The following is a 21,675-nucleotide window of genomic DNA, read 5'->3' as shown; positions in this document are numbered from 1 at the left end:
ACATGGCTGCTGTATGCTCTCTTAATTAGTGTGTGTCTGTTTTAAAAAGATGGAACTGGTAGCATCACCTATAGTTTAGGTTGCTTGACCATTTCCATTATAAGACAGTAAGAAGGAGGAAGTAGTCCTATAGGAATGCAGAGGAGTGAGAAATTGGGAGGAAGATAAGGAGAGAGGGGTGTTGCAGAAGCCAGAGGATGAGAAGTTGCAAAAGGGATGTGGGAAAGGAACCAAGGTGGAGCAGAGGGGAACAGAGACAGGCCAGGGACAGAAGAGTTTGTTCTGTAACCACTACAGCACGCTTCCCTACAGAACCAGGTATTGAACCTAGGAGTCCTGAGTTTCTACATTATTCTGCTTTGAGCAAATCACTGGCATTACTCTGCTGTGAAAGCACTGGCAGAGTATGTGGCTAATCCACATGGAGGATAACACTCTAGTACTGCTACCAGTTACTATGTTAGCTCAAGTAGTAAAAGTCTGTGCTGTGGATCTAAAAGTCTGAACCCTACTGATGACTCAGAAGAGGAAACCATGTGACCTGGCTGGAAGAGCATCATGAAGAGGAGGCTGCAGTTCTTGGAATGAGAGGAGCTGCAGCATGAGATAGGATGTGTGAAGACACCATCAAATAGGGGTGTGATGCCTGGCAGAGCTAATCCCGAGGACAACCAAGGGGAGGCGCCACTAGCAATGAGAGCTTCCCAGGACAATCTCTCACAGAGATTTACCCAAAATCCTTCCATGCAAACCATCTCAGGCCGCCTTCTCCAGCACTGTCTTGATGGTGCCTCTTCCCTAGTGGCTGGTAGGGGAACTCTGGCCTGCCCAGTATTCTGGGTCCCAGTCCAGGGACACAGAACCTAGCAGTTCTGGGCTTTACTCTCTCAGCCCTCACTAACTTTTGAGTGCTTGACTTTGCAGCTTCATCTTTTTTTTAAAAAAAAATGTAATTCTCTAATTAAGAAAAAAACCCTAAAAAAAAACAGAAATTCCACCCCCAGCCCTCACCCCCTCCCATACGCCAACCCTCTCCCGCACATACCATGAACCCCTAATTTCTGGCCCCACCCTGGAGCCCACACCCCCAGCCAGAACACTCACTCTCTCCTTCACCCCAACCTCCTGCCCCAGCCCAGTGAAAGTGAATGAGGGTGGTGGAGAGCAAGCGATGGAGGAAGGAGGGAATGAGTGGGGGGCAGGGCCTTGGAGAAGGGACAGGGCAGGGACAGGGCTTCAGGGAAGTGTCACAATTTATTTTTATTTTTTAATTAGTACCACCTACCAATAAAAAATTGGGGAGCATAGTTTTGTTATTTACTGTAGTTCTTGCAAGTAAATAGAAAAAAGAGTAGGTTAATAACTACTTGGCAATTATCAGGTGACTCCATATTTAAAGGAGCCCAAATATTCTATACATTATGTGGCATTTGCAGTGCAATGCAAACTGTGTGCTATGTGGAACTTCAAATTGGACATCAAACCTGGAAATAGAAATAGGATACACTGGAAATTAAAATGGATTAACGATATGTATTTTTGTGATTTACTAGTTAGAGCATAGGACTCAGTCAAGAACCCTGGATTCTATTCTCAGCTTAATTTTCTTGCATGTAGTTCAGCTGCTTTTATTGTTGTTTTTAAGGATGTGATGGGTTATATGGTGGACCTATTTAGTATACTACTTTAAAAAAAATTAGATTCTTATATTAGGCCCTGATTTTGGAAAGCCTCTAAACCTGTTCTTAAATCCACCTCTATTCAGGAAAGCACTTAAGCATTTTCTCAAATGCTTATGTGCCCTTCCTGATTAGAGATGTTTTCCTGGGTCAAGACCTCATGCTGCACAGAAGGAACACAGTAATTCATTGCAAAATACACAGCTAAAATTTTCAGACTGGCGTGCTTAAAATTGGACACCTATATCTATATGTAAGCACTTAAAATCCCCTACATTTCCCATTGACTTTAATGGAAGCTCTGGATGCCCAGCATCTCAGAAACCAGGTCATTTATTTAAGTGCCTAAATGAAAATATAGGCGCCTAATCCAAATTTGAAAATTTTGGCCCACATATTTTGGGACCCACAATTTTTGGAACAAAGACATGAAGTCCCAGAGTTCATGTGTTTTTAAAAATTTACGTTTGGGCATCATTTCCTCCCCTGCTTTCACCATATGTACATCTTCTCTACTTTCTTAGTAACAAAATCCTTGTATTTCATTTTATCTTTCTGTAAAATGTGTATAATGATACCTACTGCACATCAACATTTTGAGGTTCATTTAGAAATGTTAAATTTTAATTGTGGGAGAATAGACCTAAGTCAGTAGTATGCATGGAATACCACACTGGCTCCAGAAAACACAATTCCAGAATATACTGGGCCACGTTCCCTCATATGTTCTGGCTGCTTATGCTGCTTGGGTGATACAAAGTAGCTGTATATTCAGTTTAACTTACTAAAAATCTGGTTTACACCTGTTTTGCATTGTTGGCGCATCAAAAGCAGCCATGGCATACCCATGAATCTGACCCACCTTGTTTACAAGACTACTAAATCTTCATCATTACATTAATGATTGGTGGCATAGGAGATACATGTTTCCTCATTATATGATATATTGGCCCAGATTTCCCCCCACATTTGGATTGCTTTGTGCTATTCATCCGTACAAAACAACATTACAGCTGTTGCAGTTAGCTGTGGGAGAATCAGACCAGAGCAGAGGGATTCTCTGGTGAAGCAGAGCCAGTAGACCTGCTCCTACATCGCTCCCCCTGCCTCTAGCTGTGATAGGGAACATGGCCTAGGGAAGGGAGGTGCTTTGTTCCCGTAGTCCCCAACTGTTATAATAACTTCTTGGCAATCAGTATAAATTAGAACACCACTCAAGCTGCTGTAAACTATTGCAGAGGACAATCCACCCCACAGCCAGCCTGAGATTGAGAGAGTACAATCGTAGCTTACAACATCCCCCATCTGTTGTGCACTATGTGTTCTTCAGCTATTGTTTCTGTCTAATAATCAAGGTTAGCATATTACATTTTAACAGCTATCTGAAATTTTTCAAAAATCCCTTATAATGCAGATTAAGACCTGCATTTTTCCATGTGTTTCACCAAAGATTCACAGGCTGATGTTCATATTTTTATATATGAAAGGTATGGTTTGGGTTACTTTATATACATGGAATTTGCAGATCTGATGACCTTATTGTGGATCACACACATTTCATATGTAGCTTACTGGATAAAAATATGTGTTAAACATATACAAATCATATTTGATACACATTTAGTTCATCTGAATTATATGTGCAAGTAACAAATAAATATGACTCATACATATTATGATAAAAAGTTTCTTCAGTCTGAATTAGGTAGTTTGTTTTTATATGAGACCATCAAACAATACAATTACAATACAAATAATTATGAATTATCCCAAGATACTAATCACTACTAATCATTATGTTCCTATATGCAACCTAGGCATGTATTAACCGAGCTCAAGGACAGAGTTCACAATTTACAAGATCAGTGGCCAAATATGTCAAGGTATTTGAAGCATTCATAGACACCTGCTTCTCTGAGGCCAATGGTACAGGATCTGCTGAAAGTGTGTTGAAGTTCAGACATAGGGGTGCAAGCCTCAATTCCATTACATTTTATGCTCCCATGATATTAAGGGCTGACAGTATTGTTGGCACTGAGACTAGATTTCAATACATCAGTGCAAAACTTTTCAGTACAAATTAAGTGAACACATCAGGCTGTCCATTATTTCTTGCTGTGTTCTTCAGTCAAAGATCTGATCCACCTGTTGCTATCACACCTTCAATTGCCTCAGCACAGTCATCGACCTTCTTATGTCAGGAATAAAAGACAGAGTCAAGTATAAAGTGGAGTTCCATTAGTGCAGAGCTGGTAAAGCTTCACTTGACATGGAGTTGGTATTCATGGCCAGAGTAGTGCATTAAGTCATCAAAAATTCTAGAGCCGTTATACATTAAGATTAAATTGATGAATTGTCTGTTGATGGCCAAAAGGGGGTTTTTGAGGTCTGGCTTTGGGACCGATCTGGCTGATACATGCAACACTGATGTAGAACCTCCAGGTCTGCTAGGCCGACTTTATATTAGATGTCTGGGAAACATCAGAGGAGGCCCAGAGAGGCTAGATGGGCGCTAACAACTTGCAAGGACATTTGGAAGCAAGTCTCATAGCTGTGCCAGTCAAACTCTTTTCCTGGGCTCAAGATTCAACGTTTATGCCAGTCTGTGACGGACATGTCCAACCACACTCTGAACACTTCCTAAAGATGCTGGGCTGCAAGAATACAAAGAGTTGGCGATAGAACAAACGATACAAAATAAAAAACCTACAAGTTTTCTCTTGCCAATGGATAGGAAGGCCTCAATTCTTTGACATAGCAGGAGCTTCCAGGCTTGGCATCCCTGGCATTGATTAATGAGGATAGCACTGAGCACTGATGGAGCCAGTCACAAAAATTCTTTACATCTACTACAAATGAAGGTGTTGAAGCTCCATAGTTTAGAAAAGATTACTCCTTGAGAAAGCTGACAAGACATTGAGCTGAACCAGTTCAGCAGGCTAGCAACAAAATGTTTTATCACAATGGAGGCCTGGTTTCAGCCTATCACTTGCCAAAGTGTTGTAAAGGTGACTTTCTCCATGTCTGAGGAAGGAGGCTAGACTTTGTGACTTTGGTTTACTCCTCTGCATTCAGCCTTTGGAAAAGCAAAAGGGAAGAAGGGCTGAGATTTCAGTGGTGAAATGATGATCCAGTTTGATGGACCATGAGCTTAACCATTTTTAAATAGGTCCTCAAACAAAATGTGAAGTGACCACCTCCCCATTCTCCATCACACAGTTTTTCTTCCTTTCCTCAGATAGTCTCTCCACGAACTTCTGCATCAGTCTTCATTCCCTTTCTACCTCCTAAGCCATGCACCTGTATGCATGCCATTACCCAAGCATAAACAGTCTTCACCCACACCCATGCATACCAGATATATGCCAACATCCATACACACTAGTCACACACCAGGACATGCACTAACACTAGCGGTAGACAGGCAAGAGTACCTTCCATGGTATCGTCAGAGGAGCAGAAGGGTTCTAGCCTTCAAGTGCCTCTCCTCAGCTCCCCTCCCCTCCCCCTGAGACAGAAAAGTTCCTCCCTCCCCATCCCCACAGACAAGAGGAAGGGAGCCAGGTGGATGTTTCTGTCTTGGAAGGGAGCCATCAGAACCCACCTCTCTCTTCAGGCAGGGTTGTGGGGAAGCAGGATTATTCTACTGTTTCCCTCTCTATGTAGGAAAGGGGCTGATTGTTCTTGCCACTCCATAGGAAAGAGGCTATAAGAAGAGGGTTGATTATGATAGCTGAATTGCCACTAGCAGAGTGAGCAGGGACTTTGAACTCCATCCCGCTGTTGCAATGTGCCCTGATTTCACCACACATCCAAGCTCTATGTAGAGACAGCACATTCAAAGCCAGTGGAGTACAGATCAAAGTCCTGTACTGCATTGGACTTCCAACTCAGGGGCAGACTGACAGGACACTCCAAAGTGCCGAGCCTTTAAGCAGCAGGATTTTCATCCTTGTACAGGGGAAGACAACAACTTTGTAAGCCCATCTGGACAAGTCTAACCTAACCTAAGTCAATGCCTTCAGAAAAGAGTTAAAACCCCTTGTAGCATATGCCTTTTCTTTTACTTTTTTAGTTGCTTAATAAAAAATAATCATTGTGTAAGTACCTGTGACGATTATAGAAATCATATAGTATACAAAATGTGAGATTAGTCATGGCCAGGGTTGGGAGCCCCTGAGGCTTAGCAGAGTCCAATGGCAATGTACTGGTCAGGGAGTCTGGGTGAAGCCTCTTCAGCAGATGCAGTTTTAGCATGTAACAGTGGGTATATATCTACATTGCAATTAAACACCCATGATTGGCCTGTGTCAGCTGACTTGGCTTATTGGGCTCAGGCTGCAGGGCTGTAAAATTGCGGTATAGATGTTTGGGCTCAGGCTGGAGCCTGGGCTCTGGGACCCTCCCCCTAGCAGAGGTGGAGCTCCAGGGAGGTGTGGCTGGGGGTGCAATTTTAAAATGTCTTCACAGATGTATTAGTTTGTGCATTCAGTTAAGATAATTAATTCATTGTTGTTTCTCTCTCCTCTCCTCCACCTTGTTTTTCTTCTCCCCCCTCCCTCCATATCTGTCTTCCTCTCTCCCCTTATTTCTCTTTTCTTTTCTTGCTCCTCTGATTGGCATTCTGCTCGCTGCTCTGCCTATGTAATTTAGGAACAGGGTGTCAATCAGAGTTGCTGCAGGAATAGTCTCGCGGTGTGGGAGCCCAAAGAGCAGCGTTCCCACACCATGGGACACTTTGGTCAGTGGCAAGACTGTCCCGGACAATCCAGGACAATTGTAAGCCATGTTATATATTACTTAGGAAAATACATAGGAATTATGTCTTATATGAGAACCAGTTTAATGGTTGAATTGGGACCATTTTAACTGACCAAAGCTAGAATTTAAATGACAAGAAGTACAATGAGCCTGTTGACTAACATTACGTTTCATGCCACTAATATGGGAGGCATAATAATGTTTGCATTTTGTATTCTGCTAACACTAATTCATATCTTGTGTTTGCAGCATTCATTTGTTTGACTTGCATGTCTACATAAACTAACAGCTTAATAACTATGGTGATGGAAAATCCTTCAAGGCAGGTTGAATATGTGGAAAACCAAAAGCAGCGTTAGCATGTCTAGTCCTCTGTTTTGTATCACACTAGTCTGTCCTGTTTATTGTAAGTTATCTGTCATAGGCTGTTTTTCAAATTATCTACTGTGTATCATTTGTAATCCTACACTGTAGTAGGGTGCAAAAAGAGGATTTTCCTATCCTCAAATATTGGTTATTCTTTTGTTGATGATTTATTTCTTATAACACAGGGGCTCAGTTTTCAAACAAGCCTCCAAAATTGCACACACATTTTTGCACTATAAATTGAATAGCTAGATGCATAGTTACACAATTTGCTCATGCAAATATGGATTTTATATGTATAATTTTGTGGGTGCAATTTCAGAAGCCAGCTTGGAAATGAATCCCTATTTGTATACACGCATTCGTGGAGACTATTCAGAATGTATTGGAAAAAAATATATTTGGGGTGTAGGAAATAATACAATGAGTCTTTTAACAGAATAGTGGTCATTGGGGTGGATTGGAGTCTTCTGGGATCCCACTTTTTTACCTTCTCTACAGCTCGATGTCAAAATGACCTATTCAAGCTGTAATTGACAGGACACTGCTTCCACTGTGGTTCTCCCCCAGAACTTGAACATATTATGACTGCTATACTCCCAGCTGCTGGTAGCCTAATGAACTCAGGATCAATCTCTACAAGGCAGTCATTGTGCTGTTGCCAGATCAGAGGGCTGGCTCCAAACTGGTTTTTTGTTTGTGTGAAGCTTTTTGTGCTTGAAAATGAAGTCATTCCAGTACAGTGCGTCTATTCACACAAAGTGCCATCAACATTTCTCCATTCTAACTTGAAAATTGCTTTCTGCTCCAGCATTGTTCAGGAACTGTCAACTGCTTTGAGGTTTTTTTATCATGTGGACTGGAGTCCACTAGGGACCATAGGGAAACCTTCAAAGGCATGTCATTTATGACCTGGCTTGAATCCAATCATCCAGAGGTGAGAGACTAATGTATTCACTCACTATACCACCTCCTTCATTCCAAAAGTTCTCCATTCACTGAGTGAATATTTTTATTTATCAAATGTCCCCAGCTACCAACAGTCTTATCATGGATGTATTAAATTAATACAATAAATTGATGTCCCCCAACACACCAAATACAAACCTAGCCCCAGCACCCGAGAGAAGCCTGTGAAAAGAGACATACTTTGCAGGGTATGCTAAATGTCAGCAAACTTGGATTCTGTCAGACTACTAAGGGAAATAAATACCAGAGTTGAGGAATTTCCAGTAAGATCAGCTAGCCATTTAAATTTGGGGACTGTTGGCTTGAGTGCCTCAGCTGATCATACCTACTCTGGTAATATGGGGGGAGAAAGTGATCTCTCACATAGCCAGTAAACAAGTTATACAAAGCTTTTTAGCTCAGAGTTAACAACTTAATTTTTTCCTGGAAGTCAGTGAAGCAAGAAACTGATGCAATATGCTGTCTGCAGCTAGCATCACCAAACAAGATCTTCCAAATTGCCCTATTTGTGCATACTATTATATAGGAAGGAACCATAGATAGGTGCAGGAGGCCTATACCAAGATCCTGCAGTAGCCAAACAGCTAAACAGCTTTGCAGGATACTTACAACAATCAGCTGATTTAAAAATAAAGGTTCCCATTCAGAACTGACTATAGTTCCTATTGATCTGCTTTTCTGCTTGTTCATGTTTGGAGACTGAATTAGAATGACATGTGAATGCAATGAATAGCTTCCTTTCTTAAAATATATGAAAATGGCTATGACCACCATGCATTCTGCAATATCTTATTTTTGTTTTAAAGAGTGCATCAGCATACATGTCAAATCATGCAGGGTACTGTAAAAACGTTAGTGACTTTGTTGTACTGATATGATGTTTTTTTAAATGATGTTTTCTTCTAACCTTGATTAAATTTGATTTGATCCATTATATTCCAAAGCAGGCTATTTCCAGTGTCAAATAACATTATTTTTACTCCCCTGTCCAATATTCATGAAATGTTAAGTAAAAGTAATGACAAAAAAAGATTGTGTAGCCTATTACTTGAATATTATGATGTTATTATAATACACTCCCATACATACATGAGGATGGGAGAACATGAAGAAGTTTTAGGTTTCACAAAATCTTTAAAACTTCTGTGAAAAGTTCTCGATGTTTTGTAACACATTTTAGAATGATGAGAAAAACATGTGCATTCCTTCTCAGCACCCAATGGAAATTGCTTTTTAAGGTCTCGCTTACATCTTTTATGATATGAACAACTTTTTATCAAATCTCAGATTATAACTTCATCGCCCAAACAGATTTTCCAGGTTTGGATCCCCTTATTCTCTCTCTGACCATGCCTTTCTCTTCTTGGGAGTATGCTCTCTCTCAGGCTTGCTTTTTTTTCTTTTTCTGTTATTAGAACATGCGCTCTCGAGCTAGCCACCTTGCTCACTTTTGTGTCTGACTTGGCACCCAGGTCCTCCTCTCTGCCCATCTCTTTGCTTTTGGGCTCACTCCCAATCTCAGTTGCCAGGACTTTTTCCTTGGACTCTCTCAGGTGACAGCGGTTTTATTTGTCTCTTTCATGTAAGGTCCTCTCTGATGGCCCAATCCTGTTTCCAATGACTTCACTAGGAACAGGATTTTCATTATTATTATCATTTTTATTATGCTTGCACTAATCAGAGTCAGATTGTACTATGTGCTGTACATGCACAGACCAAGAGACAATCCTTGTCCCAGGGAGCTTATCCTAATTCTTTCTGACCTGCCCTTTCTACTTCTTTACTCTCCTTCCTAAATAGCTCTGTCTCTTTTTTTTCCTGCAGTCAGGCCTCTTTTTCTCTCCCTTCAGCACTTGTACCCTTTCCTCTCAACCCTGACTCCATTTCCTCTAAAAACCTCTCCTCTTTTCTTCCTCTCTCTTCCAAATCTCCCACTCCCAACTTTTCACCTAGCCACTTAATTTGTATACCCTCCCAATGCTGCAACCTTTGCTCATGCATGTTTTATCCTCCTCTTTCTGCTGCTACATCTAAATATTTCACTACAGACTTATTGGTTAGCTGAAGGGAGGAAGAGAATTGTCACTCATATCTTTTTCCACTCCCACCTAACCATCCATAGAAACAGCAGGGCTAATTCTGTTCTGACTCACACAAGTATAAATCTGGATTAGGTCCATGGAAGATGAGTTACAGCTGTGGAAAACTGGTGTAAGAACAGAATCAGGCCCATTATTACAAACAGTAACTAAGTCTGTAGTGATTCAGAGTGCCTGCAAATATTAAAGCCCATAACATTTGAGTGTGTCTACATTTTTCTAGAATTCATTTATCCTATCTCTTAATGTGCACACATTTTCTTTAAATTACTGGAAAGAAACCGTTAATACTTGTATTATGTTTTAACTTGCTTTCCTTTGGAGGCAGGGAATTGTCAAGTAAGTATTAACACACAGGAAAATCACAGGTTTCTATGACTGTGCAGTACAGAATGCACAGGTCACAAAGGGTAAATATTCTTAATTTATTACAATGCAAATTTCTCACCCTCAACACTGCCATCTTAAGTTTCAAACAAATTAGCGATGACCATAGACTTTTTAAAAGTGAAAATGAACTTGATGCTGCTTTTCTTCTACATTTCTTTTATGAATCACAATGTGAAAATAAAGCACTGAATGCATATGTGTATATATATACATGTATATGTATATATAAATACACACAATATTTGTGTATATATATATATATGTGTGTGTGTGTGTGTTTATATTTTCAAAATAAATTTTGTGTTGGCTACTTAATTATTTACTGATTGTGTCATAGTGATAGTATCCTCTTACTTTCATCACAAATCCTGGCTTGCTTTTGTCATAAACTTTAACAGACATTCTTAGGTGAAGAAACGTAAAATCAATTCATTTTAAAATTATACTAAAACAGAAAAAAGAACAGGAAACATGCAAGAAAACAATTGATGCTTTTCTGAATTGCTCATTTAAAGGCCTCATACTAGTTCTGGGTTCAAATTGGCCTTTGCAAAATGTTCTAGCTTAGCTTAATGTTTTATATGGAATGAAATTTTATGATCATTTACTTCCTATCTAGTCTCTGGTGGTGATTATACCATGGTTTGGTTCAGTTATCACTGCTGATTACATAATGTGTTTTGACTGAACACTTTCAGAGAAAATAAAGGAACTCTGTTTCCCTGAGAGCAAAAAAATAGAAGCTGTCTCAGTACACAAGTTGACCTACCAAGAATCAATAGGAATTAGGCTAAATTATGAGATGAACTAGAATACAAACATCCATTGTGTGAAACTCTCAGCAGCACTCATGAGACTGTTGTTATGTTTCCAACAGCTACAGTTTCTATAAGGCACTCTGAAATAACTAAAATACACAAAAGTATACTCTCAGTTCAGTATAAAGTGTGTGGGAAGCATTAATATAGCTTCCTTTTTTCTCCCTGTCCTGTAGGAGCTTTAGTGCAGAGTTTGCCCAGTGATGCCAGGGTATGACCTTTCTGAATTTGTAGACTGGTGCACTCTTTAATTTCTGTTTTAGTTCTTGCTGGCATGCTTGAATAGCATGGTTTGTGCCACATAGGAATGACTGATCAACTCTGAAAATGCTTGTGCATGATTAAAATGGCCAAAATATTTGTATAAACCGTACTAAGTTTCTTACTTGGTTTTATTTGCCGCTTACAAGGGGATCAAGGTAACTCTTTCCTCTTTTATTGTCATAAGATCACCTGCTGATATATTTTGTTAATGTATATTTTGAGCTTTTATTTGCCTGGTTGAGTTGTGGGGGTTTGGTTTGTTTACTTTCTATTTGTTTACTTTCGATTTTGTTTTGCTCTTCTAGAGTCCAACTTTCTGTGCTATATAATGTTGCAATAAATACACTAGCTCTATGCTTTGTGAAATGTTGCCCTTAAAATACCCCAAAGATTATATCACCACAGAAAAAGCAGCTCAGATTAAATAAAAAGGAATAAGTTATCATTTACCGTTTGCATCTGAAGTGATTTTTTTGCCAAGTAAGGATTAATTATACAAGGATTACAATGCAAGTACAGCAGGCATTTCAGATGTATTAATTATCTTCTTTTTTTGTTTTCTCTGTGTTTGTTTCAGGCCACCAGTTAGCAGAGCTGCTCCTCAGCCTGAGAAACTGCAAAAGAATGATATCAACAAAAAAAAGAAACTGGTTGAGGTCAGGCTTAGCACTTTTTCTTCTTTTTTTGTAGTATTAATGCTTATTGTGTTAATTTCACCCATACTTTGAGTGCAGACTAAAGTAATGTATAGGCCTGGTTGTGACTCTCTGTACATCCCTAATTTACACAGACATTTGATATATTAAACATGTAAATACTAGTTACACATTGGTTATTTGCACATGCAGTTATCATGACTGCATACAAAATCAAAATGGTGCCCCAAATTATGCTGGTTTTTTGTGCATTATGGAGTGCACATTTTTCTGAAAATGTAGTCCCTAATTTTAAAAATATATGTTCACTACATGCATTGAGCAAGCCAAATACTATAGCTATCTATGGACACAATTTGCAGCAATTACCTGGTCTGTCAATATCACATAGGTTTTAAAAATAATCTATACTATGTGACCCACACACTAGTTGCCTTCAGTGCCTCGAGAAGGCATATATTAAAGAGAAGTGCAGGATCTGCAAAAACTTCAGACCTCCCACTCTCAAAGACAGGGACATCAGATTAAAAGCACTATTAATGGAGGCTGCCCTGTGCTCTACTTCAGAACCATGCCGCACCGACTCAGCACTGAGCACCTCGGCATCAGTGTGGAGTGCTCCCCCAGCACTGGGATCTTCCTGGCACCACTCCCCCTCTTCCATGTCTAAGAAGAAATGTAAGAAGTCGCAGTCGAACTGAGGTTGTTCCCCGGCACCATGCACAACTACCCGGGAAATTGGAATCCCCACATGAGTTGAGACCCCTGCCGGGCTACTCATCTTCCCTGGAGCCACTTTGGGCAGTGGCTATTCCACCCAGAACACCAAGCCCAAATCAGGATCCACCACCGACTCCCACGTGTGGTCGGGGCCTGTAACATTTCTTGGTGCCTTCAACACCGGAGGTGTTCTGAGCGGCAAGAGACTTGATGTCTCTCCTGGTGCCACTCATGCCTCGGGATCTGGGCCCATCTTCGGCGGACCCCTCGAAAGCGGGTTCCCTCTAAAGGGAAGCCCACAATGAGACCCTCCCATCTGGGCCTCCAACATGGCACCAATCTCCTTCGTGGCACTGATCCCCTTCACAGCACCAATCCCTAGCCCATTGCTCCCCATCACCACGTTGTCACTCTCCAGCCGGCCAATCTCTGCCTGCCTGGCACCAATCCCCGGCACCACAAAGTGCATCTCTGGCACCAAGATGCAAGTCGTTGTCTCCGAGGCATCTCTCCAATCATGACATCTGTCCCCAATCAGCCAGGTACCAGCTAGCATGTGGCAGCTTCAGCTCCACCCTGGACTCCCAGGGAGGAGTCTTCCTCTGGGTGTGAGTGTGAGCGCTCCCAACCCCCGAGGCATGGTCGGCACTGATCCCATGGGCCAGAACCGCAACAGGTCCACCGTTGGGCCCCTGGCAGTCCACCCAATAGCCACCCCAATGACAGTATTGGGCCCCCTGGGGGTTTCTGTCCATGAAGGGCTCATATTCAAACCCCTCTGTGGTTTCTGAGGGCTAGACCTTAGCTTCAGCACTACAGGCACCGGCGCTACAGGCATCAGACTCGGAGCTGTACCTCAGCACCAAGATTCTGGCAGCCCCTGCACAATTGGCACCTGTGGCAGAGGAGGAACCAGCCACACTGCCTATAGCTGCCTCCTCCTCCTCCTCTTCCCCGGATGAGGCAGTGACCGGGCCTGCCAACCCATGACTTCCATGCCCGTCAAGAGCTGCTCAAAAGCGTAGCCTCCAACTTGGGACTGCAAATCAAGGTTCTCAAGGAGCCTATTTGACATCTTGGCTGCAGTAGTTCCTTCTAAGATGGCCTTACCAGTGCACGACAGGAGTGCTAAAACTAGTAAAAGCATTGTGGCAAACGCCATCTTCTCTGCCCCCAACTTCAAAGAGGGCAGAGAAAAAGTACTATGTCCTGGCCCTGGGGTTTGAGTACATGTATTCCCACCCTCCCCCAGGTCACTGGTGGTCTCAACAGACGATGAAGGACATAGACGCGAACAAACTGGACCTTTTCGGAAGTTTATTCGACAGCCAGTTTCCAGTTATGTATTGCTAAGGCTAAGATTTTGTCATGGATATTTTTAGTAAAAGTCATGGATAAGTCATGGGCAATAAACAAAAATTCATGGAAGCCTGTGACCTGACCCTGACTTTTGCTAAATATATTCCTGACAAAATGGGGAGGCGGGTTCAGCACCCACTGCTGCCTGGAGTCCCAGGTCCTCCGCCGCTGCGGTGAGAGGAAGCTCTGGGGTCCCCCCCAGTGTAGCAGCTGAGCAGCTCTGGGTGGGGCCCGCCACCCCCGGCAACAGGGAGCTCAGCGGCTTCCCCGCCACGTGTGGTGAGTGGGAGCTCCGGGGTCTCCCACCACTCTTGGGGACTGACCTGCTGCGGGGTCCCCTCACCCCCCATGGTGGCTGGGAGCTTCGGGGGGTTCCCCTGCTGGAGCTGGACAGCTGCAGGATTCTCCCACGGCAGCTGGGAGCTGCTGGGTCCCCAACCATGGCTGGGCAACTGTAGGGGGTCCCCCAACCACCTGCCACAGGTAGGCAGCTGCATGGGATCCCTCTGCCATCCGCTGTGGTTGGGCAGCTGCAGGGTCCCCCCATCACCCACCATGGCTGGTCAGCTGCGTGGGGTTCCCCCACCATCCACCATGGCTGGGAGGTGTAATGTCCCCCCACCAGGGTGAGGGCTGGGAGCTGCAGGGGAGCCAGCTAGGAGCTCCAACCCCAAGGCAGAAAATGTCATGGAGGTCTGTGGAAGTCATGGATTCCGTGACTTCCGTGACCTCCATGACATAATTGTAGCCTTACGTATTGCCAACCAGCAAGCTCTACTGGGGCGATACAATAATAACACTTGGAACTAGATTGTCAAGTTTTCACAGACTCCCTGCCTCAAGAGGCAAGGCAGGAGTTCTCGGCCATCTTGGAGGAAGTTAAGGCGGTGGCCAGGGCCTCTCTTCAGGCGACACTGGATGCAGCTGACTGTGCCTCACAATCTATGTCCTCAGCTGTGACCATAAGGCATAGTTCATGGCTGCAGTCTTCTGGGATGTCAAACAAGGACCAGCTCTTTTTTCGCAGCAAATGGACACTAGGCTGCACAGGCTAAAGAACTCAAAGGCCAGCCTCCAATCCCTCCGGTTGTATACACCTTAGGCCACCAGGAGACAGTTCCCAACTGAGCCCTGCTCACCACCAAGGTGGTTCGAGGCAGTCATTTTAAAGGTGTGCCCAGCTGAGGTGCGATGCTACGAGACGATGCACCAGACTTGCCCCTGGATCCAGCCCCTTCTCGATTCCTGAATCAGCTTTTCCCATTCCTTACTGCTTGGTCCAGAATCACCTTGGACCATTGGGTGCTCAACACCATAACATCCGGTTACATCCTGCAGTTATCCTCCCTCCCACCCCCCTTCCCTGTCCCTCTTCAGGGACCCTTCTCACAAGCAACTCCTCACCCAGGAGGTGGAGACCCTCTTGCAGATAGGGGCCATGGAGGAAGTCCCTCAGAACATGAGAGGAAAGGGATTCTATTCACAGTATTTCCTAATCCTGAAGGCTAAAGGGGCCCTCAGACCCATTCTAGACCTGCGCTGCCTCAACAAATATCTCAAAAAGTTGACATTTTGTGTGGTCTCTCTGGCCTCCATCATCTCCTCTTTGGATCCAGGAGACTGGTTCGCTACCCTCAATTTGAAGGATGCATATTTCCATATTTCTATTTTCCATTGGCACAGGAGATTCCTCTGTTTTGTGGTGGGCCAGAGTCATTACCAGTTTACAGCGCTGCCCTTCAGTCTTGCCTCCGTTCATAGAATCATAGAATATCAGGGTTGGAAGGAACCTCAGGAGGTCATCTAGTCCAACCCCCTGCTCAAAGTAGGACCAATCCCCAGACAAATTTTTGCCCCAGATCCCTAAATGGCCCCCTCAAGGATTGAACTCACAACCTTGAGTTTAGCAGGCCAATGCTCAAACCACTGAGCTATCCCTCCCCTCAAAGGTTCCAAGGGTCTTCATGAAATGTATGGTGGTAGTGGCTGCCTACCTGAGGCAGAGAGGCATACAGATTTATCCATACCTAGATGACTGGCCAATCAGAGGCAGATCGTGGGTCCAGGTCCAACACAGCCTTGTGTTGGTGCGAGCAACTTGTCAGGATCTCAGCCTGCTTATAAATGAGCAAAAATCAACTCTTATCCTTGTTCAGTGGATACAGTTTATAGGGGCAGTGCTAGATTCTACCTATGCCAAGGCCTCCCTACCAGAGTCACGGTTCAAGACCACGACATACTTCATCACCCATATGAGAGCTCACCCACTCACAACTGCCCGGGTATGCCTCAAACTACTGGGCCACATGGCAGCATGTACTTACGTGGTCCGACATGCTCGCCTACACCTCAGACCACTGCAGGCATGGCTGGCCTCAATGTATGCCCCTGCCAGACAAAATCTGGACCTAATGGTCACAGTTCCGCCACACATTCTGTCATCCCTGGTGTGGTGGACAGACCTGCATGTGATATTGGAGGGGGTCCCCTTCATAACTCTCTCCCCATCAGTGACACTGGTTTCTGATGCTTCAGACTTACGGTGGGGAGCTGATGTCAGCACTCAAGGTCTCTGGTTGCAGGAGGAACCCTCCTTACACATAAATATCAGGGAACTCAGGGTGATATGCCTGACTTGCCAGGCGTTCCTTCCCTACCTGAGAGGCAGGGTAGTCCAAGTTCTAATGGACAATACCACTGCTATGTTTTATATCAACAAGCAGGGCGGAGCCCGCTCCTCAGCCCTGTGTCAGGCTGGGGGACTTCTCCATCCAACATACCATTCATCTCGTAGCATCGCACCTCCCAGGGGCCAGGAATGCACTAGCAGATCTCCTCAGCAGGTCCGTCTTGTCTCACCATGAGTGGTCACTCCACCCAGAGGTGGTCAATGTGATCTTCCACAGGTGGGGGACTCGCCAGGTGGATCTGTTTGCCTCCAGGCAGAACAGAAAAGGCTATCAGTTCTGTTCGATCTGAGGGCTCAACAGCAGCTCCCTGTCTGATGTCTTTTTGTTCCCATGGTCGGGGGCACTGACCTACGCCTTCCTCCCGATTCCACTGATGCACAGGTCCTTCTTAAAGATCAAGTGGGACAGAGCAAGGATTATCCTGATAACTCCTGCATGGCCACACCAACCGTGGTTTGGCATGCTGTTGCAGCTCTCAACAGCAGCGCCGCTAGAGCTCCCACTCTGGCCGGACTTACTGTCCCAGAATCACAGTCATATGCTGCACCCGAACCTAGCATCCCTGCATCTGACGATGTGGCTGCTGCATGGCTGAATGAGGAGGAACAAGCATGCTCAACTCAAGTCCAGCAAGTCCTGATGGGTAGCAGAAAGCCCTCCACAAGGGCAACCTACCTGGCCAAATGGAAACGCTTTTCATGTTGGGCCTTAGATCAGAATCTGTCTCCTGACCAGACCTCACTGCAGTCCATCCTAGACTACCTGCTGCACCTCAAAGCACCAAGGCCTAGTGGTCTCATCTATCAACGTCCACTTGGCAGCCATCTTGGCCTTCCACCCTCTGGTCCAGGGCAAATCTGTTTTCTACCATGCTATGACAACTAGATTTATCAAAGGCTTGGAGCAACTTTATCCTCAAGTTCGCTACCCTATCCTGGCTTGGGATCTGAACCTGGTACCATCAAGGCTCACAGGGCCCCACTTTGAGCCATTAGCCTTGTGCTCACTGCTGCTCCTCTTGTGGAAGGTCTCCTTCCATATTGCAATCACTTCGTCCCGAAGATGTCCACGATTAGAGCGCTCATGTGGGAACCACCCTATATACTGTGTTCCACAAGGATACGGTCCAGCTGCAACTGCACCCAGCCTTCTTACCGAATGTGGTGTTGCAATTTCACAATAATCAGAACATTTTCCTCCCGGTGTTCTTTCCGAAACCTCATAAATCCAGTGAAGAACTAGGTTACACACTCTGGATGTTAGACGGGCCTTAGCTTTTACATTGAGAGGATCTGACCCTTCTGAAAACCAACTCAGCTCTTTGTCGCAGTGGCGGATAGGATGAAAGGTCTGCCCGTCTCTTTGCAGAGAATCTCTTCATGGATAACAGCCTGCATCAAGTTTTGTTCTGAACAGGTAAAGGTACCCACTGCCGGCAATTGAAACCACCCATTCCACAAGAGTGCAGGCCTCAGCAGCAGCCTTCCTGGCCCAGGTGCCAATTCAAGACATCTGTAGAGCCGCTACCTGATCGGCTGTCCATACCTTTGAGTCCCATTATGCCATCATCCAGCAGGCCCGGGACAATGCCAGTCTCAGCAGAGCACTGTTGCAGGCTGCATGACCGTGAACTCCTAGCCCACCTCTAGGGATACTGCTTGTGAGTCACCTAACATGGAATCCACATGAGCAAGCACTCGAAGTAGAAAAAACAGTTGCCTACCTTTCATAACTGTTGATCTTTGAGATGTGTTGTTGATGTCTATTCCATGACCCGCCCATCACCACTGTTGGATTCGATGGCAAGAAGGAACTTCATATGGTGGTGCCTCATATACTGGTGTATAGGTGCGGCACTCCAGAGAGCATCCAGAGCCAGCCCTACGGATACCACTAGGGGAAAAATTTCCGACAACCATGCACATGGGCGTACACACTCCTAACATGGAATGGACATGAGCAACACATCTCGAAGAATAACAGTTATGAAAGGTAGGTAACTGTTTTTACACATAAATTTTGCATTGTAATTTCTTTGTATTAATTTGGGTGAAAAAAAATAAATGTAGATGTTTGTTAACCTTAAATTTACCTTGAATAGACCTTAAAGAAACAATCAGTTTATAGCTGACTGATTTATTTAAGAATCAGAATATGAATTCAGTGGTCTAGTCAATCAGTAGTATTGTAGATAGTCAATGAAAATACCATCCTCAAAATAGTAGAATAGGGAAATTTTACTAATTATTGTTTAATTATTTCTTTGTCTCCCAAAATATTTGCTTGTCTACAGGGGCGGCTCTATGTATTTTGCTGCTCCAAGCACGGCAGTCAGACAGCTTTCGGCGGCATGCCTGCTGGAGGTCTGCTGGTCTAGCGCCTTCGGCGTACCCGCCGCCGAATTGCCGCCGAAACCGCGGGACTGGCGGACCTCCCGCAGGCATGCTGCCGAAGGCAGCCTGACTGCCACCCTCACGGCGACTGGCAGGCCGCCCCATGCGGCTTGGAGCCCCAGGCATGTGCTTCGTGCGCTGGTGCCTGGAGCTGCCCCGCTTGTCTAATTAGTTTAGCACCCCGCTTTATCTGATCCAAACATGGTTTGTAACTCCCTTGTTTGTTTTTATTCCACTATGTAATCTTTTTTCTTTACTTAACTAGGAGCTGGCTTTAGACCATGTTTTTGGATACAGAGGATTTGATTGTCGCAACAATCTTCATTACCTCAATGATGGTGCTGATATTATTTTCCACACAGCTGCAGCAGGCATAGTTCAAAATCTTTCCACAGGTAATTGACAATGAAACAGTACTGCGAAATTAAAAAAAAAAACACACCCAAAAAAACAAAAACAAAAAATCTATGGCCAAGACAACCTTTTCATTCAACAATCATAATTTTGTCACTTTCTTAGATATCTTTTTTCTTTTTGCATCCTGGTAGGGAATTAATGTAAATTAGCCTATAGTTGTTGGTTACTGTAGTGTAGTATGAATGTAATAGGGTGCCACTGTTTTTTGTGAAGCCACCCTGTTCCTGTGAGCAGATGTAGCTCCTGTGAGAGATGCTATGGAAATTCTTGCAGGCTTTTTGACTGTCCCTTGTTAAAATCCGCCCTGAATATATGAGAGATGGCAGTGGCTCTCTAGGAAAAGGGGGCCTAGGGTTGAGTTGAATAGGGTTACCATATTTCAGGTTCGCCAAAAGAGGGAGCCAGTGGGAGTATAGTTGGGAGAGCTAGAGGGATTACCTGTGGCATGGGTACTCACTGGAGATGGGGGGCAATGTCACACCCTGTCATGTTGGCAATGTGGCTAGCGCAAGCTCAGGACACAGCGCCAGCCATCAGTCACCACATTCCTGCAAGACCTCCCCACCCCAGGGATGGGAACTGGGGCCTGGGTGGGCGGAATACAGGAGCTGTGGCTTTCAAGGGAATGGACCAATCAGCTGTGGATGCAAGGGAGGAAACAACCAAGGAGTGGACCTACTGGGGCACTTTCTGAGCTGCAGCTTATCTGCTCTCTAGAAATCCTGGATATTTCCTGTTGTTTGAAAAATCCACCCAGAGAGAGAAAGGAAGCTCAAAAAAGAGGCAATGTCTGGGAAAACCAAGACATATGGTAACCCTAGGGCTGAACAGTCCTCAGGAATGAACCCTAGGAGGATCCCAACCTGTTTTTTCATTTTGAGTTACTTTTTTAACACAGTCAAATCCCAGGAAAAGAGTAGTTTTACTCATTTGCACAATGTGTGCATGTTGTGTTTTGGAGAGGATAAGAAAACAACTTTCTCTTCATATAACAAACAGGAGGAGGAGCAAGGAGAAGTCTGGCCATGCTCCACAGCCCCAACCAGTGCTTAATTTGTAATGAAAGAGGGGCTCAAGCAATTTTTTTACTTTCATAACTGACATGATAAGCTCAGAGGTGCTGGGGCTATGAACTGCCAAGCCTAGAGGTGCCGGGGCTCAGCCTTGGCAAGCCCTGTCACAAATTAAGCACTAGCCCCAACCCTTCCATATGCCCCAGATTTCCATGGAGAAATAGACTTGGAAGTTAATACTGCTTTTAGCTGTATTTACTCCCTCTCAGTCCCAGGCCTTGTCTACACTAGAATTTTGTCGACCCAAGTTATGCCGCCAATCAAAAAACAATATAATTATATTGCTTGTGCATGTTCACACAATGTTCCTTCTGTCAGCGGAGCGTATCCACATTTGGTGCGCTAGCACTGACAGTGAGAGCAGTTCGCTGTGGATAGCTATTCCACTGTGCTACTCACCACCTTCTGCAGCAAGCAGTTGTGGGAAGGTGGAGTGGATCACAGTGCATCATGGGTGTGGGCTCAATGTTTTTTCTATCCCATTATTCCATGGGCTTCCGACTGCATTTCATGCCATTTTTAATGGTCCCTGATTACTGTGCACCCGTCATTTCTGCCTGAAAGGATGGATCCTGCACTGCTCTCTACTGTTGGGGGTCACTGTTTTGAACACATCGTGGCTGGTCACGCAGTATATCATGAGCACCAAATCTGAACAGGCATCCAAGGTGCCTCATCTGCTGTGTGCCATGGAAAGAAACACCACTTTTGGCATTGAAGGAGCAGCTGCACACAGTGGACCGTTGTTTTTGGTCTTGGGAAACAGGCATGGAGTGATGGGATTGCATCATTATGCAGGTCTGGGATGATGAGAGGTGGCTGCAGAACTTTCAGATGTGGAAAGCCACCTTCCTGGAACTGTGTGTGGAGCTCGCCCCAGCACTGCGGCACAAGAACACCAAAATGAGAGCAGCCCTCTTGGTGGAGAAGTGCGTGGCGATCACTGTGTGGAAACTGGCAGCTCCAGACTGCTACCAGTCAGTCATGTATTGGTTTGGAGTTAGGAAGTACACTGTTGGGG

General features: G+C 44.5%; 1 protein-coding gene across 1 annotated transcript in view; it reads left to right on the top strand.

Annotated features, from left to right (window-relative positions):
* EML6 (EMAP like 6) overlaps positions 1-21,675 on the top strand; it is a 352,965-nt gene that overhangs the window by 301,226 nt on the left and 30,064 nt on the right. Inside the window, exons 31-34 of the mRNA XM_034764322.1 lie at positions 10,199-10,213; positions 11,493-11,501; positions 11,924-12,002; positions 19,430-19,559. Of these exons, the coding sequence (XP_034620213.1) occupies positions 10,199-10,213; positions 11,493-11,501; positions 11,924-12,002; positions 19,430-19,559 (233 nt within the window). The remainder of the gene's footprint in view (positions 1-10,198; positions 10,214-11,492; positions 11,502-11,923; positions 12,003-19,429; positions 19,560-21,675) is intronic.

Source organism: Trachemys scripta, chromosome 3 (assembly GCF_013100865.1).
Source record: "Trachemys scripta elegans isolate TJP31775 chromosome 3, CAS_Tse_1.0, whole genome shotgun sequence".
In the NCBI taxonomy this organism is placed as follows: Eukaryota; Metazoa; Chordata; order Testudines; family Emydidae; genus Trachemys; species Trachemys scripta.
This window is presented reverse-complemented; position numbering and strand designations above follow the sequence as displayed.